The following is a 25,293-nucleotide window of genomic DNA, read 5'->3' on the forward strand; positions in this document are numbered from 1 at the left end:
TAAGAGAAAGTTTCAAGCCCTTGAAGTTGTGGAGAAGAGCTTGAAAAAAGGAACCATAAATGGCTCAGAATAACAGAATGCTAGTAAAAGAAGCCAGAATGTATTATTTTCTCCTTATGTATGAAAAAAGAGAAAAGTTCAATCTTATGAACTTTTGAACTCCTGGGTTTTAAACCTTAGGGTTTGAAATAACTGAATACCTGTCATTAGGCCCCACTAATGCAAAGTGGGAGATGGGAGGAGGGAATGAATCTGCTTTCTGTAGTGTCTAACTCCTGAGGGATGTGTCCTGGTCAGTTGAGGCTCAGGCACACTGCTGGGACAGAAGGAGCACCAAGCAGGAAGGAGCAGCTGCAAGTGTCACTTCTGCAGAGTTCCAAAGCAGTACAGACGCTCTTGAAGCATGACAGAAATCCTGTTTCTTCACTAAATTTACTTTCATATCTGGGAAATTTCTCTCTATTCCACTGAACCAACAAGGGCCACCCAACTCAGTGGTAAAAATTATGGTTTGAGGAAGACATGTGTGACTCAGCAGCTCCTGTAAGGAAAGTGGCTGAGGAGAAGGAATGGAACAGCCCATGCATTATCCATTCTATACCATTAGCTCAGCTAAAAGCTGAGAAGCTTCTGAGTATTAATCTTTCTAGCTGACTAGACAGACTCTTTTGGTACTGACCATAGAAAGTGTCTCACTCATAATGTGCTTTTGTTCATCATTCACTAGTTAGCAGGCTTTAAACAAGGATGGGAAGAGTCCCAGTCTCATACCGAGAACTCATTAAGTTGAGCCACCAGGTCGTTCATCTGGTCCCGGGTCTGGCGCAGCTCCAAGGATTCCTTCTGCAGCTTGTCCTTCATTTTGTTCAGTGTCTTCATCATTTCATCTTTCTCCTGGGTCTTTGTCTCACATTCCCGCTCCTTCTTCTCTAGCCTGCTCATCAGCTCAGCATGATCTAGGGGGAACAGGCAAGTGGGGCTGATGAAATAAAGCTCATGAACAGTCCCTGAGGGATACAGGTTAGGCTGAAATAAAGCTGACAAATCTGGCAGTTTAACTGGGAATGTATAACGAGAGTAGGAAAAAAAAAAAACCCAGAGTCTGAATGTCTCGACAGTGATCTTCAGTGGTCAAGACAGCAATGCCCAAGTTTCACTGAAACTGAAAAATCACTTCATGTGAAGATTGAGGGAAGCCCCATCCTATGAAACACATACACTGATCACCACGAGACAAAATGTACTGGAGGAAACAAAGCAGGGTTTGTCCATAAAAGGAAAAGTTGAGCCCAGCTCTGCTGCCTGCTGCTTTGTTAATGAATTGGCATCAGTCTTGCCTCCTCTTTAGCCTCCCCAAGCACAGAGGACACACTCACCTTTCCTAAACTTCTCTGCCTGGTCCCTCCACTGCTTGACTTCATTTTCATTCACCAGCCTAAAAGATGAAATCAGACCATTTAAACTTGTTCTGAGCTGCACAGGCTGAAAGGCAAGTGGCTGTTATGCGTAGTGATCAGCAAAAGGCAACCTGGTGATTTTACATGTTTATTCAGGATCATACCAGTGGTCAGTCTGGTTCCAGATCCTCATCCTTATTGTAGCCAACAGCTAATATAAATGTGATGGCTTGTTGCTCAAAGTCCTGAAAAGGGATAAAGGAATGCCTGGGGAAAAAAACCTGATATGTTCCCATCTTCAGGTAACGCCCTCAAAGTTCTAAGTCTACTTACTGTGAAAGAGAGAAGTAATCACTAAAGTAATCATAGCTGCTGTGGGTTACAAATTACCCCACCCTTAATACGAGACCAGATTGCCATCTTTTTTTCTACTTTCTGTGGTTCTATTTTTTCTTTCTTACAAGGAGGGAGGATGCTTATCTATTGGGTAATATATCAGTAACAAGGCAATGCTCATATCTCATACTGGCACAGCTATTTCCTATTACTGACAGAAAATATGCAGGGCATGCTGGGGCTTGATTAGATATGCAGAATGAGGAGTAGCTATGAAAGTAGAAAGGAAAGATCAGGCACAAGGTCTACAATGAAGTCTGATATCCAGACAGACAGAAAGACATCAACACTAGTGTATTTTTCCATGATGAGAAATCAGTTTTGATTTTGGCTCATGCCTGTAACAGGAGGGACTGTAAGATTTTTAGTACAGGAGAATTTTATTTCATATGAGGCTTATGTTCTATAAAATGCTCTTTTCAGTGGATAATTCAGAAGGGTAATGGGCCATGAATTACCTGCAGAGGCAGATGGATGGGATGAAGAGTCCAAAAGTTTGGCTAAAAAAGGACTGAGAACAGGGAAGTTGAGATGAGAGCCAGCTCATGTAGCTAGACTTCTCAAATGATGCATCCTATGGGAAAAAATAATGGTAGTGCCCTCAGCCAAGTCTGTGGGTGAGAGCATGCAGACATTTTATGAAGAGGTAAAAGGTTTTGTGTGCTGGGGAGGGTTGCTTTCCACTATTTGAAACCTTTCTAAACTATGTGCTCATTGGTGAGGAATGAGATCTAAGTAGAGATGACCACATTTTTTTTTTAATATCAGTGAAAGCTTTCATCAACATTCTGAATGAAAAAAAGGCACTTGAGGGAGCCTTCTTATAATATCAAAGGGGTTTTTTGTTTTTTTTTTTTTTCTTCTTCTAACCAGCTTACTATTTAATAGAAATTAGAAGCCAAAGGCAAAGACTTTGCTAGAAAATACCATCTGGTTAAGATGTCATTAGAAGGAAATGATTTAGAAGACTAAGAAGACAATGAGAAGCTGTAAGTTAAAATAAGAAACTCCTCAGATATGATATTTTATTTCCTAAGCACCTCCATACTGATCAAATACTTGTACTTGCATAAAAGAAATAAACACTAATAATACAGCTTACATTTTAATGATATTTTTGACATTGAAGTTTTCCAGTGGAGCTATATCTGGATCATCTCCTCGTTCATCCTGAAGAACAATTTGTTGGAGTATTCTGTCCAACAGCTGCCACTGCTGGAAGTTTCCTCCATTCCTCTTATCTGTATGGAAAAAGACCAACCCATGAGAACTTCCATTTCCATGCTAAAGGGCACAGACCTCCCAACAGGTTGGAATTCTTTCCTTTCCACCTTCCATCTCAATGCTGTATGTAGTAAATTATAGACCACAAAGCCTAACACCAAACTGATGCTAGCAGATTATTTACAAACATCTGGCATATTGGAACAGCACATAACAGGCAAGAGCAACTCTGCACCCAATTTGCACAGTCAGGCTGTGCAACCCTTTTGACAGATTAACTTGCACTTTAAATGCCTACAGAAATTATTTCTTTGTGATAGCTGTTACTCAGTATTTTCTGGGGCTTGGTGTTGGGGGTTTTTTTGGTACCTAGGTAACGTGACTAAACGCTGTGAAAACAATGACATGTTCTATCTGCATGCTCAGTTATCTGGAGGTCAGTGAAAGTCAACTGACATGAAAAATTCATAAAAACATGTCCAAAAAGTGTGGAGAGAAAGCATAGAAATTGAACCAAAGGGACTGATCCCATGGATATCAACCAGAAGAGCCAGAGCAACATAAAGTTCACTTCAGCTCCCTCAGTTACGTAACCTAGACCTTTAGATTCTTCAAAACTGCTCCAGTACAATCCTGTCCTGGACTAGCAGGATTTAGCCATTCTGCCACCAGAAGGTCCATACCTTCAGAGTAATATCAAGGAGACCACTGGGACAAGCAACTGCTTGAATCTGTGCATGGCAGTACTTGAATCTAACAAGTGCCTGAGAACATACCACATTACTTTCTGAAAAGGCACACCACAGTACATCTCTCTCATGTTTCCTTCTCAGTTTGCTCAAGTATGGCTGAAAATAATGAAGACCAGGACCTGGTAACTAACAGGACCAAGGCACGCAGTTCTTTAGTGATCTTGCTATGCCTTTGCTCAGCTGCTACACTATGAAACCATAACTGAATGATTTTATTACAGTTAACAAGAAGATTCAGTTAACAAGAATCACTTCTCTAGAAAACAACTACCAACATTATTTTTCAGTTTGAGTTCAGGAGCTCTCAACTGATGCACTGCCATGACATAGCAGCCTGAAGACTTACTGTGGAATTTTCCAGTGACAGAACAGTTTTCAGTACTGTATTGTTTCACCAGAAAAACTCCTCACTGCATTTTGTTAATATGCAAAATGGTATCTATTTCTGAGAATTCCCTGATCTAGAGCACAAGGGCTCTTTCTTTTTTAAAACTTCTAATTTAAGATCATTACAAGCTCTGTCAGTGACTAACTGGAATGTCTCATCTACTTAATTTTAATTGCAAGTGCAGAGAGGTCAACCTGCTGCTCTAAGTACTGTGACAAAAATCTGCTGGATGGAGTCAGTGTAAGAGACCAAGTCCCTCAGCCACTGCCAACTTCTGAATGGAAGACAGTGTGCATCCTGGTATCTGTGACCCTGTACCTACACCAAAGCTTCACCCAGTTCTTCAATACACCTTGCTCGGGGAAACTATGATGTACTCACATGGCATCTGCAAGCAGTGCTGGAGGATGGATAACAAATAGGGATAGGCGTCTGTGTGCTTCAATCTCTTCTTGATCAATTCAAACATCTGAGAGGCACTTTTTGTATCAATGTGGATCTGAAGTGAGAGGAGGTAGTGAAAAAACAAGTGAGAGGAGAAACCATGCACAGTGAAAGATCTGACCAACACAGAGACAGGCAAATTTCCAGCAACTGGACCTCTGCAGTCTTCTGCAATGTCCAGCTGCAAGTTCCAGTGAGGAGCAGGCACATGGGTCTTTGAAACCAGCATTGCCATCCCCACTCCAGTATCCCCAAAGTAAAGGGCTGGAGCAAGGAAAACATTGCTGTTCTAGAGCAAGGAAAACATTTGAGTCATAGAAAGTGGTGGCACAAATAGCAGAAACTAAGCAGGAAAGGGCTAGTGGTTCTTTATATGTGTGCAGCAAGAGCTGGTCATGAAGAAAGAGGAAACTAACTATTCTGGACCCTACAGCCTCTTAGTATTGCTAGACGTTGTGGAAACTGTCTTTGTTTTATACTCATGTTTAAAATCCACCCAATATAACATACTGATCCTCTCCACAGGCTCTGAAGTCACAGTCCTCAGGGAAGTTTCCTGTAATCTTGGGAAAAGTATCAGAGAGGAGCCCACACTTCACCCATAGTCCTGCAAAGGGAATGTCTGAAACTGGAATGCATCTGGATCATCAGGACTGACAACATGAGAGAAGGGTTGAGAACCTCCTCCACTCCTGAACCTTCAGCCAAACAAAAGAAAGAAGTCTTTGTCAAAGAAACTTGGCAGAAGCCCTGCCTGTGATCATTGTTTTCATTGTTCACATATTACAGACCCCCTACTTGCTAAATGAGAAACAGTGAAAACAAGAGCACCAGCCACTCTCAGCACCCAAGTCAACCATTGTTTTTAGGGAACTCAAAGGGAAGTTGCACCAAGCATCTGATGTGGATGTTCAGCTTTGGCAAGTTCAGGTACTCCAGAGGAAAACTTACGAGGTCAAACCGCTTGGCAAGTTCCAGGTCATCTTCATTTCTGACCATCTCAAAGAAATCTAAGTGCCTAAGAGAAAACAGAAAAACAAAACAAACAATACCTGCCAATGTTCATGGTGTAATTCAGATTTAAACTAAGCATGTCACTACAGAAGCAGCAACACCTCATTTCCAGCTAGAACGCTTGGAAATTGGCAAGCATTTCTTACATGAAGTGCTGGGATAGGTATGCAAGGCAACTCATGGGGGTCAGTGACAGGCCAAAAGGAATGGCTGGCTGAGGTATAGGTGCTCTTTAATCCTTGTGCTAAGTCACTGTGTTGAAGTAAGGCTGCTAAAAAGAAACATAAAATGGGAAAGAGTTATTCTATTTGTGCTGAATGCAATGCCTGCAAGGATAATACCTTCCTAAAAGGTCCATGCCGTACTTGTTAACCAGATATTAGACCATTAACAAGTAGTTTCTTTTACACAGTGGAGCAGAGATGTGTTCAGTGGATTAGTTAAATAGCAGGGCTCACAGCTGCCTTTACATTTGCCTATTGATGACCACAGCAGCACGCCTCTGTTGCAATCTGTGGGACTTGATGAGAGACACATTTGACCATGGCATTTGGACTTCTCTGGCCTGGAGACCAGAGTGCAGCAGATGATGTGGAGAAAGGCTGTGGCACATCCCTCTGTATAGACCTGGCATATAGTGTATGTAATACAGGCATCTGGGATCCTCTCAAACCTCTGTTATGATTCTCATCATCATAACTTGTAAGATCCCAAAGTGCCCCATAGCCCCTCCTAAACACTCCTGGTTACTGCCGAAGGAACAGGGTAATCCTATTGCCTACAGGACAGATTCTCTTCTTGGATATAATGTTGTAGATCAAAAGTAACATTTTTGGTTCCAGCTCTGTGACATTAATACTCAGGTATAATCCTCTACCTGCTCAAAGATGTGAGGCCACTCTTTATGACAGGCAGCTGGTGCTAACCTGGTGTTTATGTAGAATCTCAGGCACATCACTTTTGCCCCCAGGGATAGCTCTGTCACTCTATAGCAGCTACTGACAGTGGATGTTTGAGAAAATGGGCCCTTGAAAGCTGCAGGCACAGGCAGATCCATAGGTTTTTCACCATGTGCTTTGGCAAACTTGACACTTCTATCTAGGAAATCCCAGACACCTACAAATCAGCCCTGCTCTGTAGGAAGGGGCTTGGAGTAGCAGACAATAAAGGACAGCAGCATGGCAGCAGGCCAATGCCTCTCAAAAAGCTAAATGGTGACACAGGAGAAAGTAGACTCCCGCGGCTGCCTGCTCTTACACCTTAAAATGCTTAATTTTGTAAAGCAAATGGATTTTACCAGGCTCCTCATTGGTTCATCAGTCTTTTAGCTTCTTGAAGTCTCTCAGTCAAATTGTTTACTCCAAGTTTATTTCACCATGTGGCTTTGTGAAGGGTTTAATTTAAGGTCACTAGCAGCTTCAATTACTGTGGCAAAGTACAGAATTGCTAGTGCAGAAAGCATTTATTATCCATTTAATTTTTAACACAGTAATTTCAAGGTGCCATTCAGTGTTATATTTTGTGCAGTAGCAGGTCAGTTTGAAGATGCTCCTCATTATTCTCTTTTGCCCCCTTGGCATCTTTACACCTTCACCCACCACAGGTCCCCCTTCTCTCACAGTTGTGCCAGTGCCACTGTTTGGGAGGTTCTGGTACAAGCTAGAACACAAAAAAGACTGAGTTTAAAGAAAAACCTTGGAAACTCAGAACCTGTGCTTTGACCACACATACTCAGTCTCAATGAAGTCAACGTGAAGTGAAGTCAGGTGAAGTCCCTGGGGACTGGAAGAAGGGAAACATCGTGCCCATCTTTAAAAAGGGTAGGAAGGAGGATCCAGGGAACTACCTGTCAGCCTCACTTCTGTGCCTGGGAAGATCATGGAACTGATCCTCCTAGAACCTATGCTAAGGCACATGGAGGACAGGGCAGTGATTTGAGGCATCCAGCATGGCTTCACCAAGGGCAAGTCCTGCCTGACCAACCTAGTGGCCTTCTATGACAGAGTGACTACATCAATGGACAAGGGAAAAGCAATGGATGTCATCTAGCTGGACTTCTGTAAAGCCTTTGACAGGTCCCACACAGCATCCTTCTCTCTAAATTGGGGAGGTATGGGTTTGATGGTTGGACTCTTCAGTGGATAAGGAAATGGTTGGATGGTCACATCCAGAGGTAGCGGTCAACAGCTTGATGTCCAGATGGAGACTGACGACAAGTGATGTCCTGCAGGTGTCTGTACTGGGACCAGTGCAGTTTAATATTTTCATCAGAGACTTAGACAATGAGATCGTGTGTACCTTCAGCAAGTTTGCAGATGACACCAAGCTGAGCAGTGCAGTTGACATGCCCGAAGGATGGGATGTCATCCAAAGAGACCTAGACAAGCTGGACAGGTGGGTCTGTGAGAACCTCATGAAGTTCAACAAGGCCAAGTGCAAGATCCTGCACCTGGGTCAGGGCAACCTGTGTATCAATACAGGCTGGGGGATGAAGGGATTGAAGGGATTGAGAGCAGCCCTGCCAAGAAGGACTTGGGGGTACTGGTGGATGAAAAGCTGGACGTGAGCCAACAGTGTGCACTTGCAGCCCAAAAAGCCAACCGTATCCTGGGCTGCACGAAAAGAAGCATGGCCAGCAAGTCGAGGGAGGTGATTCTGCCCCTCTGCTCTGCTCTGGTGAGACCCCACCTGGAGTGCTGCATCCAGCTCTGGAGCCCCCAGCACAGTAAGGACATGGACCTGTTGGAGCGGGTCCAGAGGAGGGCCACAAAAATGATCTGAGGGCTGGAGCACCTCTCCTATGAGGACAGGCTGAGAGAGTTGGGGTTGTTCAGCCTGGAGAAGAGAAGGCTGTGGGGAGACCTTATTGCAGCCTTTCAGTACTTGAAGGGGGACAATAGGAAAGACGGGGACAGTCTTTTTAGTAACACCTGTTGTGACACAAGGGGTAATGGCTTTAAACTAAAGGAGAATAGATTTAGACTGGATATAAAGAAAAAATTTTTTACAATGAGGATAGTGAAGCGCTGGAACGGGTTGCCTAGAGAGGTAGTAGAGGGCCCATCCCTAGAAACATTCAAGGTCAGGTTGGATGGGGCTCTGAGCAACATGATCTAGTTAAAGATGTCCCTGCTAACTGCAGGTGGGTTGGACTAGATGGCCTCTAAAGGTCCCTTCCAACACAAAGCATTCTATGATTCTATGACTCTATGACTCAATTAACTACTGGCTTCCCTCTCTCCTATCAAGACAGGCTTTTGTTCCAGTTTTGATACAAAAGAAGAAGAATTAGAACACATTTTTTTTCATTCTGATTACCATCCATCCCCAGGTTAGAAGAAAAGCAATTCAGGAACTCCTTATCACAGCCACCTCCAATTTAGTATGTACATTTCCTACTTCATCCGCTGATTTTAATTTTAAGGACATATCTCCCTTCTGTCTTTAAAGGAAGTTAGTTTTAGGGAAAGACAGAGCAGCTTTGTGCTCTAAATCTGAAATCCAGATGGAGAAAAGTTTCTGAGAACTCTTTCTGTTGATCAATAACTATTCTCAGAAAACATGTCTTACCTGTCCAGTGTGGCGTTCTCATGCCCTCTTAGCTTGTCAATGACGGGCTGAATTCCCAGCATTAAAAACTCATATCGTAGGTGTAATCGGAACTCCAAATTGTCCTTGAAAAGTGAGGGAAACGCAAGGTATTAGGTTCCAAAAGCTTTTAATCACATTTAAAAAAAAAAACACAAAAAAAACCCACAAAAAATTACTTACAATGTCAGTTCTTCCCTTTTTAATTTCCTCTATCCTGACACCAAATTCACAGGATGATTAATTCCAGTAAAGTAAGTAAAACAAAATTAATGCCTTTGCCTCTGTTTCACTTAAAAATAGTCATTTACCTACAATGAGATCTGCACACCCAGTCAGAAGGACAGCACACTCCATGGTTAGCGGTTGGACTCGATGATCTTAAGGGTCTTTTCCAACCTTAACGATTCTATGATTCTATGTTTTTCCACAAAGAACAAAAAGTATTAGTGTTTGTCCTGCTACTAGTCCATTACAGGTCCGCCTCCTGCTTACAGATGAAGAGTACTGCAGTCTTCCTCCTAGTTTTTATGTTTATTTGTCATAAAATCAGCATATACTCTGGCAAACTTGGCACCTATTCAGTGGGATGTTACAGGACTGCCACATATAGAGACAAATACAGCATAAGACAGAGCTCTTAAGAGCTTGCTGTCTGTTGTGGTTTAACCAAAAAAAGAAGAGACAATGTAACAAAAGTAACACTTGTAATCAAACAAAATCAGTTTAAACTATCCTCCAGATTCAAAAGAAAGTCTATGTTAATGAAAGAAAAACAACAAACTGTCTTTTCTGAAATGTCTCACATTTTTCAATTAAAACGTTTTGAGTTTGGCTTTGAGTCAAAGCAACTTAACATTTCAAAACATTTCTGAAGATAAACCAAAATGTTTTCTAAAAGGCTGAAATCAAGAGGTAAATGCTTTGCAGTTCTTAAAAAAAAAAACAAGAAAGAAAGAAAGCAATCATTGCAGTGCAAGTAGTCTGTGTGATATTAGAAGAGGCTGCGAATGAAATAATATGGAAGATATTATAAGACTGATACTAACAATTAAGAATTACTTTCCACAAACCATATCTATCCAATAACACAAGATCTGTGACTTAATCTACTAGCCATTTCCAAGGTAAATTAATTCAAGCATAACCTTTTAGAAGGAATTTCCAGGGTAGTGACTCACCTCACCAGCACCAGCATTCAGAACAGCATTGATAAATGACATGATGGCTGTTTTGAGATTTACTTCATCACGGTATCGCCCCATGCTTCGGTCTAGCTCATTCAACAATGTCTGAAACAGAACAGCAGGCTGGGTTAGAGGATATAATCTAATTTCTTGCACCATTTTACATACTGTTCATGGGTTATGCATACAGTCTTCTTTTGATTTGCTATATATTTGCTTAAAGAAATTTTTTTTTCAGATAAGGTTGTTTTAGAAATTTTGAGCATGTCACAATAAACAAATGAAGAATAATGTTAGGAATAAAATGCCCACCTGATCCTAATGAAAAAAAGTTTTGTTTTTTGTAAACCATTAAGTAGATTAAAGCTAAAAGTTAACTAAATAAACCTATTATTTGAGAAAAAGCAGATGCCCTTTATAGTTTCTGCCAACATGATCTAAGAAAGCAGTGGAATGATGTCCTCCCTAGTCAGTTAACTCCGTATGGTGAATATTACAGGGACTTTATACACACAGAAAAAATAGCATCAGATACATACGCCCTTTCTACTCACGTTACTCAAGTAATTTTCATTATTTTCTTGGACCTCAGCAGGATAGATTGTACTTACGTATATAGTGGGAGAGAATTCTAAAGAGAAGCTATCTTAAGAAAGAAAAGGTGGACCTTAGAAGATTTCTCCTTGTTCCTTCCCTTACAACCATTTCACATGAAGCAGATAATTACCTACCTCTTTGTAAGCTCCTATTAGGGATTTGCAAATAACAGGATTATCTCCCTGTGCATACAGCTCAAAGGTGAATTACACAGCTCCACTGGAAGTGCAGTTAAGCTCCAGTTTCCTTGTAACAGAATCATAGAACGGTTTGGGTTGAAAGTGACCTTTAAAGATCATCTAGTCCAACCCTTCTGCAATGGGCAGTGACATCTTTCAACTAGATCAGGTTGCTCAAAGCCCCGTCCAGCCTGACCTTGAACACCTCCAGTGATGGGGCATACACAACTTCCCTGGGCAACCTGTTCCAGTGTTTCACCACCCTCATCGTAAAAAACTCTTCCTTTTATCCAATCTAAATCCATCCTCTTTTAGATTAAAACCATTATCCCTTGTCCCCTCAATACAGGCCCTGGTAAAGCCTTCCTCTGTCTTCTTACAAGCTCCCTTTGTATATTGAAAGGCTGCTATAAGGTCACCCCAGAGACTGTGTTGTCTCCCTATTAACCAAATAGAAGGGATATTTAGCATTCAGGGGTATTTAGCACAGAAATCACAGAATCACATGTTGGAAGGGACCTCAGGGATCTTCTAGTCCAACCTTTCTGGGAAGAGCACGGTCTAGACAAGGTGGCCCAGCTCGCTGTCCAGACGACTCTTAAAAGTGTCCAACGTGGCCGAGTCAACCACTTCCCTGGGGAGATTATTCCAATGGTTGACTGTCCTCACTGTGAAGAATTTTCCTCTCATGTCCAATTGGAATCTCCCCAAGAGCAACTTGTGTCCGTTCCCCCTTGTCCTCTCCATGTGACTCCGTGTAAAAAAGGAGTCTCCATCTTCTTTGTAGCTACCCCTTCAGTACTGGTACATGGTGATGAGATCCCCTCTGAGCCTCCTTTTCTCAAGGCTGAACAAACCCAGTTCTCCCAGCCTATCCTCGTACGGCAGGCTTCCCAGTCCTTTGATCGTCTTGGTGGCCCTTCCCTGGACCCCTTCCAGCCTGTCCACATCTTTTTTGTAGAGCGGGGACCAGAACTGTAGCCAGTACTCCAGGTGTGGCCTGACAAGTGCTGAGTAGAGTGGGATAATGACTTCTTTCTCTCTGCTGGTGATGCCCTTTTTGATGCAACCCAGCATCCTGTTGGCCTTCTTGGCCACAGCAGCACACTGTTCGCTCATGTTGAGCTTCCTGTCCACCAGGACCCCCAGGTCCCTTTCCACAGAGCTGCTCTCCAGCCAGGTGGATCCCAGTCTGTGCTGCACTCCTGGATTATGTTTTCCCAGGTGCAGGACCTTACGCTTATCCTTGTTGAACTTCATAGGGTTCTTGCTGGCCCACTCCTCCAGCCTATCCAGATCTCCCTGCAGAGCAGCTCTCCCTTCTGGAGTGTCTACTTCCCCACTCAATTTGGTGTCATCTGCAAACTTCATCAGGCTACACTTGATGCCGTTACCCAGATCACTTATGAAGATATTAAATACCATTGGGCCCAATATTGATCCCTGGGGGACTGCACTAGTGACAGGTTCCCAGTTTGAGAAAGAGCTATTTATCACCACCCTGCTTTTGATCTAATCTCTACATACTTATAGGTAGTTCACCATAATCTTGTGCACATTAGGAGACAAAGGAGAAAAAAGACTAGACAAATAATGTTGATAGCCTGTGCCTTATATCGTCTATTTAGGGTTAATACCACTTGACTATTTACCAAAGAGGTTCTATGTAGAAACTAATCAGCCATGAAAGCAAGTCTATTTTTAGCTTTCTGTTGATGATGATGAACCTTCTCTTCAGGATCTTCTCTGATTAGTTCATAATTCCAAGGATGATTTTCCTTACTGGAAGAGTAACAATTTCCACTTAAGATCTGCCTGTTCAATTGTATGCATCTCACTCCAGTGTTAATAAAATGTGCCCCACACTCATATATTTGTGCTGATGCACTAGAAAAGACAGAATCCTTTTTACTTTTCCCAAGAAGTTTTGGTCATAAAGCGAGAATGAAGACAAAAATATCTTTTTAGTATTCAGCTCAGCAGATCATCTATACAATATTTTGAAGCTATGATGCTGAGTAAGGAAGTTCATTTTCCTTTAGTCTTCTGTCACTGGCTACTGAGAGTGTTCATTCATAGCAAAATCTTTCCTGTGCTAGTCATCAGTTTCATAGGTCTAACTTGCTTCCTGTAGAAAATGGACATCATCATGGAGATATGCCTCAAGAAATGGGGGGAATATCCTCCTGTGCATTCCCCAGGGGAAAGAATACCCTCCTGGCTTCATGCAAACCCTTTGCTTGTTTTTCTGTAAAAATCTTTTTATCAATCATACACTGCTACTGACAGCTGTTCTTATATCTAAGCATAGTATGTTCACTGTCAAGCAAGCTTGATTTCATAAACTCCTTTACCTTGCATCTTCTAATCATCATATCCATCACGTCCATGATTTCCAGTAGTTATATCATGGCCAAATACCAACCCTTCCCCCATTTTGTTAGAAATGGGAATGATTCTTACATAAAAATACATGAAATGCCCTACTGAGTCAGACTGATGGTCAGTCCAGTCCAGCATCCTATCTCTGACAATGACAACAGGAGACTATTTAAGAGGTCTTCAAATTCACCAGCAAACCCAACTCTTCACCTTGACAAATAAGCAGTTGTGAAATAAATGAGAGAATTTAGTTCTGTTACTGTCAGGTTTGACACTGAAATCCAAAGCACGTGTGTCTTTTTGGAATAATTTAAGCAGCCATTACTAGAGAAGCATCAAAACCAAGGATGGTTTTGCTGGTTTTCTTCAGAGGCCTCATTCTTACAGTATATTCTCACAGACTTTTACGAACATGCTAGAGTCTATGCAACAATATATCAGATACAGCATCCAGACAGGTTGAAGTATGTTAAAGTTTTCTATCCCCCATTTCAGAAGGCCAGACTAGGAGCAGAATGCAGTGGAGGACAAGCCAAATTCAGGGCAGGAAAAACAAAAACTCTGGGTTGCACTAAGCTAATTGAAGAGCAGCACATCTTCATGTGATTGTTCAGTGCTAGAAGGAAACACTATAAGTTCATGCAATTCCTAAAGATCAGAGTCTACACCCACACACTGTGGCCGAACTCCAATATCTCCAACCCTTCACAAATGGCTGCAGTTCAAGTCTTTACTTGAACATTTCCTGTGAAAAAGATTTCACCACACCTCTTGGCAGCCAGCTCTGTGGCTCAACTGATCTTATGGTTGTAAAGGTTTTTCCTACTATTTAAGCAAAACTTTCCTCACTTAATCCCATTATTCCTCATCACTGACATCCAGTAGGGTTTCATTCAATCTGCAGCAAACCTCAGAAGGCTTTGGATGAGCCCTGAGGGGAAGAAGGAAATCAAGTGGGAATACAGCATTTTAATTTGTTCCTTGTTAGCTCCTCTACTACAATTCCAAATTGATCAGATTTCTCCCTACAGATTATGGTCTGTACTGAAAGTGTTTACACAAACCAGGCAAGGATACTCTGGAAGGGATGCTCATAATCTCCACCTTTTCAACTGACAATATTGAGCTTCCTTTATTCCTTCACCTCAAGCTTCAAAATTTCTAGCCACATTAAGAAGGAAGAGTGTTCTGCCCAAAGCAGCCCAGTTAATATTTTCATCAGCAAGTGAAATCGGCTCCTTTCAGAAAATATCTAACACCTAGGTTCTCTCAAGACTAAACAGAAAATTCTTTCTCCCCACAGGGGTCCCCACCTGGGTGGGTGTTTCAGATAGCAAATTAGGCAGGAAGGGCATTGGAACGTCTTGATATACTTTTCTTGGCCAGTACAGCATTATGACTTTGCAACATTAGTTTGATTCAAAATATAGCATGTTAAAATGTACATGTTACAACGTCATAACATGATTCATTCACTCCATGAGTCCATTTATGACAAGCTTGTGTCATAAATAGGATAATGCAGACATAAAGGACACTGAAATCAGAAACTCTTCTTTCTCAGTTTCCATAGCATTTTACAAACCTCCATCTTCACAAGAAAAGCACCTAAGAAATTCAAGACAAAGCAATATTTTCATGGTCACAGTGAGACAGAATTACACTAGTACTGATTTTGAATACATCAGATGGAATAGAATCCCGGCAAGGACACCAAGGGCTCATCTTCTTAATTGCACATTTCTGCTTTGAGGGTTTATTGTCTGGCTTTCCAACATTTTCTTTCATCTCCCTTCTTTAAGAGGCAGAGTAGAATTTGTAGGCAAAGAAGCATATTTCAAACAAAAATTGGATGAAGAAAAGGCAGAGCTTTTCCAGATCGCCTCAGGAAGGAGATTGAAGGCATGTCTTTATATTATTGTGGCATTAGCATAAAGATGGAATTCTGCTCTGAAGAGGACAGTTTTCAAGGAATATCTTAAAAAAGGAACTGCAGATTGCCTGTTGGACATTAAAGGGAGAGTTATACCAGACAGAAGGGCAGCATGGAAGAAGGGTCAAGGATTAAAGCAGGCAAAGAAGCTGCAGCAAATGTGAGAAAATAGGAACCGCCAAAATATAATTTCAGACATAAAGTATTAGAATTTTGTTGCAAATGCCAAGACAATGCTGATCCTGATAGACCTGTGAGCATACTGAACAGCAGAGATACAGGGAGAAGATGTAGTACTAAAAGGCATTCAACAGAAGACTGAAGTCTCAACAAAGATGAGTAAGTTCTGGAGAATCTCCCATAGCTTTAAAGGGACTCCTTTCTGAAGCTAAGGATTAGATCGATACTTGCGCTCAGTAGATGAAATGCTGGCAATTTAGAAAGAAGCAATATTTTACATCAGATTTTCCACTCTAGAGCAAAATAGGAAATTTAGTTAAGGAGATAGTCCTTCATATTCATAAAAGGTCTATCTATATTTTCCATTAACTTCAATTAAAAAAAAATATGAAAAAGCAAGGACATAATTTCCAAAATATTTCAGCACAGTTTGATTAGTGGTCTTCAGCTGGTATGACCTGGTGGAACTTAGTTAAGTTAATCAGGATTGCAAGTGTTTATATCACTTAGGCATCTCACTGTAATTTGGATTTTGACTTTAGATACTGTAGTATAAAACTGTAAGTTTCCTATTCAAATAGTAGGAGTTACAGCAGGTCAGAGCCAATGCAAGTTTAGTAAGAACCATATCTTCTTAAGTCACAGCTTTTCTTCTGTACTAATTCACCAGTTGCTGGGTCTTCTACTTTTGGCTAGCTGTGGCAGGTAACAAGAGTTGTGCTTAGAGCACTGACCAGAAATAACTCTGACATTCAATGAAACATGCCCTGTTTTACGTTACCGTGTTAAATACATAATCTCTATATCATTCTACTACACTTGAGCACGCGCAAATTGGAAATAATCAGTGTTCCAATCTAAAACTGTCAGCAGCAAGTTATGCAAAAACTCAAGTTTTAGATGGTTGCCAGTAATAATTCTGAACCTCTCTTCCTCCTTCTTACAAAGAGGAGTGGAAGCACCACACAGCACCACAAGCTTTGTCAGGACTGTGAGTTACCACTGCTTTTTGCTGAGCATCTAAGGCTACCCCTACCTGTCTCCAAGGTATAGAAGAATGTAAAATTATTTCAGGAAGGATCCTCCATTTCAACTAATTACTAGAGAGCAAGCTGAATGGGGCAGTGCATGTAGAGGGGTGGGCTTGCCAATGCCACATAGAGTAGAATAGAATAGAATAGAATAGAATAGAATAGAATAGAATAGAATAGAATAGAATAGAATAGAATAGAATAGAATAGAATAGAATAGAATAGAATGGAATAGAATGGAATGGAATGGAATGGAATGGAATAGAATGGAATAGAATGGAATAACAGACTATTTCAGTTGCAAGGGACCTGCAGTGATAACCTAGTCTAACTGCCTGACCACTTCAGGGTTGACCAAAACCTAAAGCATGTTATTAAGGGCATTGACCAAATGCCTCTTAAACACTGACAGGCTTGGGGCATTGACCACCTCTCTAGGAAGCCTGTTCCAGTGTCTGACCGCTCTCTCCTAATGTCCAGTCTGAGCCTCCCCAGTGCAGCTTTGAACCATTCCCATGCATCCTGTCACTGGATACCAGGGAGAAGAGATCCGCACCTCCCTCTCCACTTCCCCTCCTCAGGAAGCCGTAGAGAGCAATGAAATTGCTCCTTTTCTCCAAACTAGTCAAGCCCAAACTCCTCAGAGGACATTCCTTCCAGGCTTTTCACCAGCTTTGTTGCCCTTCTCTGGATGCATTCCAGGACCTACACATCCTTCTCAAGTTGTGGGCCTCAGAACTGCACACAGTATTCAAGCTGAGGCTGCACCAACGCTGAATTCAGCAGGATAATCACCTCTTTTGACCAGCCGGTTATACTGTGTTTGATGTACCCCAGGATGTGGTTTGCCCTCTTGGCTACCAGGATCCTGGCTGCCAGGACTAAGCCAAGATCTCCTGTGTCCCAGTCTCAGGTCTGAGTCACAGTGAGTGAATCCCATAGTGCATTTAGTCCTAACCACAAACGTTGGCAGCTACTGTTCATGCGCACGGACTGTTTCCCCATTCACTTTTACAGTCATAGCTCATTGCAGTCCAAAATCCACTGATACATTCATTAGCTGAGGAGGAGGTAGGAGATAATGGCTGACGGGATCCAGGGCCTGCTGGCCCAACACCACCCTTACCATTTCACCTAAGAACAAACAGTAAACGGCAGAACAGATGATTACCACCCCAGAAATGCCATCAGGTTAGAGTATGAGCAGATTAACAGATTTCATTTAACGTAGCAAACCCTCATTTTAAGGTAAAATATAGGAAATTTTAAGTTAGAATTAATGACAAGCAATCAGGTCTTGAGAAAAATACATATATGCTGATAATCCATTTGAGCAAGAGCCCTTGCTAAAACAAAATGAGAAATATTGACTTTTTACTACCTAGCAAGTTTTCAATACATGCAATTGTAAACCTGAATTCCTGCAGAGATTCATCATTCTGGGTATTTCTGGGAAAGTATCCTCCTTGTACCTGGAATCTTGTTCTTTCGGCAGCATAGACTTGATAGTGAAGCATGGCTTGCAAGACTTTCTTGTGACCATCTGGTACCAAGCAGACAGCCCCTAGGATCTCCAGCACAGCAATCTTGGTCTTAATGTTCTCAGTCCGTAAGCTCTGGGAGATGATGTTGATACTCTCCGGATGAGCCAGGACATGAGCCCGTCCCTGGGAGTTGTTCATCAGTGCCTTGATACACCCTATAACGGATGTGTGTATACGGCTCTCTGAGGTCTCATAGTCCATGCTCTTCAGGAAGTTCAGCAAACAGCTCAGGCCATCCAGCTCAATAAACCTGGTCACAAACCTGAAAAAAAGAAAACCAGATAGGGAAAAGGCAGACCAAAGGCAATTTATTCAAAAGATACCATATTATTCAACCCTGCGTCTGGCTAGTTTTTAGCCTGAAGTTCACAGAATAATTCCCAGGTATTTAAGAAAAAAACAAAACAAAACAGATAAAAGAGAGAAAACAGACTAGCTAATAATGGTGCCTCACATGGTTTCAGGACAATTATATTCTATCACCTTATGACCCTACTGTTCAGTCGTTGTGTTCCTTGTTGTGGTTACCACCAAACACCTGCTGTGGTCTACCCCAATAGTTGCTGCATTTTCAAGGCTGAACAGATTCTTCCAAACTCTACATCTTACATACATGCTAATACGCACAGGATACATTTTCGTACAGACTCATCACCACAATTTTAATTATGAGTTCAGATTATCTTGAAAACCATTTTTAGACTTAGGTCAAACTTTTAGCCAATACTACTTACAGACTTCCACCTCAAGGGGTGGGTACACTGACAGAGGAAAATTCATTACCACTGCGTCTGTCAGCTGTACTGACTTTACACTCTGATCCTGTGATGTATGTACAGGAGCACATAAAGTTAAAGTTTAAGAGTGTAGCCTGATGAAGTTTGCTGATGACACCAAATTGAGTGGGGAAGTAGACACTCCAGAAGGGAGAGCTGCTCTGCAGGGAGATCTGGATAGGCTGGAGGAGTGGGCCAGCAAGAACCTTATGAAGTTCAACAAGGACAAGCGTAAGGTCCTGCACCTGGGAAAACATAATCCAGGAGTGCAGCACAGACTGGGATCCACCTGGCTGGAGAGCAGCTCTGTGGAAAGGGACCTGGGGGTCCTGGTGGACAGGAAGCTCAACATGAGCAAACAGTGTGCTGCTGCGGCCAAGAAGGCCAACAGGATGCTGGGTTGCATCAAAAAGGGCATCACCAGCAGAGAGAAAGAAGTCATTATCCCACTCTACTCAGCACTTGTCAGGCCACACCTGGAGTACTGGCTACAGCTCTGGTCCCCGCTCTACAAAAAAGATGTGGACAGGCTGGAAGGGGTCCAGGGAAGGGCCACCAAGACGATCAAAGGACTGGGAAGCCTGCCGTACGAGGATAGGCTGGGAGAACTGGGTTTGTTCAGCCTTGAGAAAAGGAGGCTTAGAGGGGATCTCATCACCGTGTACCAGTACTGAAGGGGTAGCTACAAAGAAGATGGAGACTCCCTTTTTACACGGAGTCACATGGAGAGGACAAGGGGGAACGGACACAAGTTGCTCTTGGGGAGATTCCAATTGGACATGAGAGGAAAATTCTTCACAGTGAGGACAGTCAACCATTGGAATAATCTCCCCAGGGAAGTGGTTGACTCGGCCACGTTGGACACTTTTAAGAGTCGTCTGGACAGGGAGCTGGGCCACCTTGTCTAGACCGTGCTCTTCTCAGAAAGGTTGGACTAGATGATCCCTGAGGTCCCTTCCAACGTGCGATTCTGTGATTCTGTGATATTTTTCAGTAAAAGGCAGAGGTCCTATAATGGCCTTGGTTGCAATTTTTTAATTGTTTTTAGTCTGAGGAGGTATATTAAAGATGAAGCAGGTCCATTGTTAACCTGCAGTAGCAAAATGTACAGTAAAAACATCATAAATAGAGGAAATACAGAATTAATCAGTTACCAAATGACACACTGAAAACTGAATCTGTAGTAGAATATGCTTATTTTGACTACTGACATCACTAGAGTTCTGTTGCTACTGTATTCTGCCATAAAATTTGCCTTTCTTCAAGTTAAGATTATGTCAACTTATAATGAAAACAATATAGAAGAAAGTCCTTAGAAAAGTTTAAGATTTTATTGAAGACCAGGATTAAAAAATCCAGATGGGTCAAATTAGACCGTGCAGACAGCTTCCTAGACAATGGAAATGAATGAATTATGTAAGTCAGTTCAAACCAATCATTCTAGCAATGCTTCATTTAAAGTTCCCAGGCTTAAAAATGGTCTGAAAAAAGATCTGGAAAGTGTTACAAACAATTTCTCTGAATTGGTTTGTTTACCTCCGGCCTCCTCTAACAGGTCATTCAGGTAGGTCCACTTTTTTAGAATGTCTGAATGCAAAACCATGTGAATTACATTTGACTTTTCAGTCTACCAGCAATAACATGAAACAAGCAAGTGGAGCTAGAAGCCTTGGCCCAGTCCCAGAGATATGACTTCACTGGCATAAGTGAAACCTGGTGGGATGAGTCCTGCGACTGGTGTGCCATGATGGATTGTTATAGGCTCTTCAGGAGGGATAAGCAGGGCAGGCAAGGTGGGGGGTGACATCATATGTAGTAGAGGAGTTGGAATGCATGGAGCTTGCAGCTGATGATAGCACAGCTGAGAGTCTCTGAGTAAGGATTAAGGGACAGACAAATAAAGTAGATGTTGTTGTGGGAGTCTACTATAGGCCACCCAGCCAGGAGGATGACACTGATGAGTTAGTCATTAAGGAAATAAGGGATGCCTCTAAGTCATCTGCCCTTGTCCTTATAGGGGACTTCAGCTTGCCACATGTCAACTAGGAATACCACACAGCTGGTACAAACAGGCCAGAAGATTCCTAAACCATCTGGATGACAACTTCTTGGTACAGATACAAAGGGAACTGACCATGAAAGGTGCCTTCCTCAATCTGTTGCTTATTAAAAGAGAAGGTCTCATTGGAGAAGTGGCGATTGGTGGCTACCTTGGTCCCAGTGACCATGAAGCAGTCAAGTTTAAAATCTATGGTAACAGGAGGAAAATTGTCATCAAGACCTCAACTCTAGATATGAAGAGAGCAGACTTCAGGTTGCTCGGGGGACTTAGTAAGGCCCCTGGGGAAAAAGCTTTTGAAGGTGCTGGGGTTCATCAGTGCTGGTCACTTTTTCAGTACCACCTCCTAAGAGCACAGGAGCAGGCAATTCCAAAATGTAGGAAGTCAAGCAGGTGAGGCAGAAGGCCAGGTTGGCTGACCAGGGGTTGTCTTCAAGAAATAAGGCAAAAAATGAAAGTATAGGGCCAATGGAAGCAAGGACAGGCGACATGGGAGGACTACAGAGATGCTGCTCGCCTCTGCAGGGAGGAAACACGGGCAGCCAAAGCTCAGTTGGAATTGAAGCTGGCCAGCACTATGAAGGACAACAAAAAGGGCTTTTTAAAATACATTAATGGCAAAAGGCAAGCCAGAAATAACATTGGCTCGTTGCTTGATAAGAATGGTCACCTCATAAACAAAGACATAGACAAAGCAGAGATGTTTAATGCTTTCTTCACCTCAGCCTTCAACACCAATGGTGAGCTCTGGGACCCCCAGAGAACCATGGCTAGAGAACTATGACTGTGGGAATGGTAAACTCCTAATAAACCCTGAACTTGTGCAGGATTTGCTGCTCCAGCTAGGTCCCTAAAAGTCAATGGGGCCTGATGGGATTCATCTGAGGGTACTTAAAGAGCTGGCTGATGTCATAACAAGGCCTCTCTTAATGATTTTTCAATACTTTTGGGAATCTGGAGAGGTGCCAGTTGACTGGAAGCTGGCAAACATTACCCCAGTCTTCAAGAAGGGCAACAGGGATGACCCCAGTAACTACAGGCCTGTCAGTCTCACTTCTGTGCCTGGCAAAATTATGGAAAATATTATTCTGGGAGTTAGTGAAAAACACCTGAAAGACAATGTGGTCATCGGTCCCTGCCAGCACGGGTTCGGAAGGGGAATGTTCTGCTTAACAAACTTGATTTCCTTCTATGACAAGGTTACCCACATAGTTGACCAAGGGAAGCCAGTCAATGTCATCTTTCTGGATTTCAGTAAAGCTTTTGATACTGTCTCTCACGGTATCCTCCTGCACAAAATGTCCAGCATACAGCTGCATAAACATGTAATGCAGTGGGTGAGCAACTGGCTGATGGGTCGGGCTCAAAGGGTTATAGTGAATGGGGTTACATTGGGCTGGAGGCCAGTCACTAGCAGGGTTCCACAGGGGTCCATCATAGGGCCGGTACTCTGTAATCTCTTTGTAAATGACTTGGATGCAGGACTGGAAGGCATACTAATTCAGTTTGTTCATGACACAAAATTGGGAGGAGCTCCTGACACTCTAGAGAGATCTACACAAACTAGACAGCTGAGCAATCACCAACCATATGAAGTTTAACAAGGGCAAATGCTGGATTTTACACCTGGGGCACGCCAATCCTGGATGTACATACACATTGGGGAATGAGAGGCTGGAGAGCAGCTCTGCAGAGAGGGATCTGGGGGTTCTGGTTGACACCAAGTTGAACATGAGCCAACAGTGTGCCTTGGCAGCCAAGACAGCCAGCCGAGTCCTGGGGTGCATCAAGCACTGCATTGCAGCCAGTTGAAGGAGGTGATTGTCCCGCTTTACTCTGTGCTGGTGCGGCCTCACCTTGAGTGCTGTGTGCAGTTTTGGGCACCACAGTCCATTAAGGATATGAAGCTACTGGAGGGTGTCCAGAGGAGGGCCATGAAGTTGGTGGAGGGTTTAGAGGAGAAACCGTAGGAGGAGTGGTTAAAGTCCAAACACAGGTTTGTTCAGCCTAGAGAAGAGAAGGCTGAGGGGAGACCTCATCATGGTCTGCAGCTTCCTCAGAAGGGGAGGAGGAAGGGCAGGCGCTGATCTCTTTTTCTCTGGTGACCAATGACAGGACCCAAGGGAACGGCAGGGAGATGTGCCAGGGGAGGCTTAGGTTGGATATTAGGAAAAGGTTCTTCACCCAGAGGGTGGTGGAGCACTGGAACAGGCTCCCCAGGGAGGCAGTCACGGCACCAAGCCTGACGCTATTCAAGAAGCACTTGGACAACGCCCTCAGAGATATGGTGTAAATTTGGGGTTGTCCTGTGCAGGGAGAGGAGTTGGACTTGATGATCCTTGTGGGTCCCTTCCAACTCAGGACATTCTGTGATTGTATGATCCTATGTCCATGACCATGATCTAAACAGCATAATGTAGAAAGACACCTCAAGCAAATGAAGTGGTTAACAATTGCAATCTGTGTAAGAAATTAAAAATTCCAAAAATCTGTATTATTTCACTTTTACCCAGCCTCTCTTCCTCTCTGCTGGATACTTCCTAATGTGCTGTCTTTCTGTTTTTTGTCCTTAAGCGAGATGCTGTTCCTTATATGCATCAGTAATTGAAGCACCATACTGAAAGACTGAATTTCCCTGGTCTCTGTTTATCTCACTACACCAGCAAGACAAACCTGAGCCATACGCATATATGTCCTGGATAATATGGACTTGACATATGTATGGTCTTCTGGCAGTTACATCCTATACCACACAGGAATTTTCAGGGCCTACCTGAAAGTTATGCTTACTATGCTGATAGGTTTGCCAACTTTCAGCTTATTTGGGCCAGCAGTTTGACCAGAAACATGGCAAAGCCTGGTGCTTTCAACAAAGTTTCAGTCTGAGGTTTGGGGTTTGTTCAAAATTGAATTTCAAAGTGAATATCAGAGTAAGGGCAAGCACACACAGGAACACGTGCGCACCAAAAATGAAAACAAGGTTTAGTTAAACCCTGCTAGGACAATCTGCCAAGTTTCACACCGGTCTGATTGCACATTCTTTGGATGCATCATCTTGTCTACCCTAACAAATCATAGGAGCAAAAGCTCCTCTGCCTTCAGGCCAAAGAGTGGGATCAACACTGTGCACCAGGAATTTGGTAAGTCACTCAAAGCGGTTTGTTATTTAAACTGATCATAGAAAGATTAAAAATTAGCTCAGTTTTTGTAATGCATTTACCTGCTAGCGTGCCTAAGAAGACCGAAATAAGCTCATTCATGGCTAAAAGAATTACTGCTAAGGGTGTATTTGGAACCAAAATGAGCACAAACTCAACTTGTTACCAAACAATGTGATGCCAATTACTTCTGAGCATTTCTCTCACCTGGGCCTAAACTATGCCTTTACTATGGAGAGACTAGTTTAAATTCTCCTTCTCCTCCTCACTGCCAAAGATCAGTTCTAAGAATCCATCCTGTGCCTTAGCTATTCCTTCCATCTTTTAGGGGAGAAAAAACAAGGCTGATGTTTTGCTGTTCTTTCAGTTCCAGGACTGAGGGAAGACTTAAGATGGATATCCTTCTGAACATACAGAGCTCTACTGACAAAAGAAAACGTGCTGAAGAAGCAGCTGAACAAAGGGTCCCTTAAACATACTTTCAGATGGAACACCTAGTCTGACAGACATACAAGGCAATACAACCTTCACGTATTTTAGCCTGCTCTGATGACCACGTGAAAAAAGTGGTAAATGCAAAAAGTCACATTGTCCCAATTAAGTACAATCCCTTACTAAACTCACTGGCAGAACAATTTTTCTAGGACTGTTTGGATGAGGTCATTCCAAAAAGGAGGTGTGCGCAGCAAAGTGGTGTGTGTCACAGACCTTGATTAATGACATAATTTAAAACAATATCGGGATTTTCCTGTACTCTTCCTAGTCCAGAGAGTAAACAGTAAGCTGCATTACTCAGTAGGAAGCAAAACCAAGTACCTTCTTATTTCAGCTAACATCAGAAGCAGGAATCAAATGATGATTTTTATCTTCCTTTTCCAAAACAATTAGTTCACTATTATCTGGAAAAGCCAGAAATCAAGCAGGAGGAAGATAAAGAAATGGCAATAGCAGTTTCTGAGCCAACAGACACTCTCAGTATGAGAATTTGCGTAGTGTGAGCATGTATGTGGGGACATATGTATGTAAGTGACTGTACAGGAGAGAAAAAGAAGTGGGAGTTTAGC

General features: G+C 42.5%; 1 protein-coding gene across 4 annotated transcripts in view; it reads right to left on the reverse strand.

Moving 5' to 3' along the window:
- Positions 1-25,293, reverse strand: part of DAAM2 (dishevelled associated activator of morphogenesis 2) — a 210,196-nt gene that overhangs the window by 44,969 nt on the left and 139,934 nt on the right. For all 4 annotated transcript variants that reach the window (XM_075089130.1, XM_075089132.1, XM_075089129.1 and 1 more), the window contains 8 exons: positions 18,165-18,498; positions 10,385-10,495; positions 9,186-9,289; positions 5,553-5,619; positions 4,539-4,656; positions 2,896-3,034; positions 1,377-1,435; positions 772-956 (listed from right to left, as the gene is read on the reverse strand). In XM_075089130.1, coding sequence (XP_074945231.1) covers positions 772-956; positions 1,377-1,435; positions 2,896-3,034; positions 4,539-4,656; positions 5,553-5,619; positions 9,186-9,289; positions 10,385-10,495; positions 18,165-18,498 — 1,117 coding nt within the window. The remainder of the gene's footprint in view (positions 1-771; positions 957-1,376; positions 1,436-2,895; positions 3,035-4,538; positions 4,657-5,552; positions 5,620-9,185; positions 9,290-10,384; positions 10,496-18,164; positions 18,499-25,293) is intronic.

The sequence above is a fragment of the Phalacrocorax aristotelis genome, chromosome 3, assembly GCF_949628215.1.
Source record: "Phalacrocorax aristotelis chromosome 3, bGulAri2.1, whole genome shotgun sequence".
Lineage (NCBI taxonomy): Eukaryota > Metazoa > Chordata > Aves > Suliformes > Phalacrocoracidae > Phalacrocorax > Phalacrocorax aristotelis.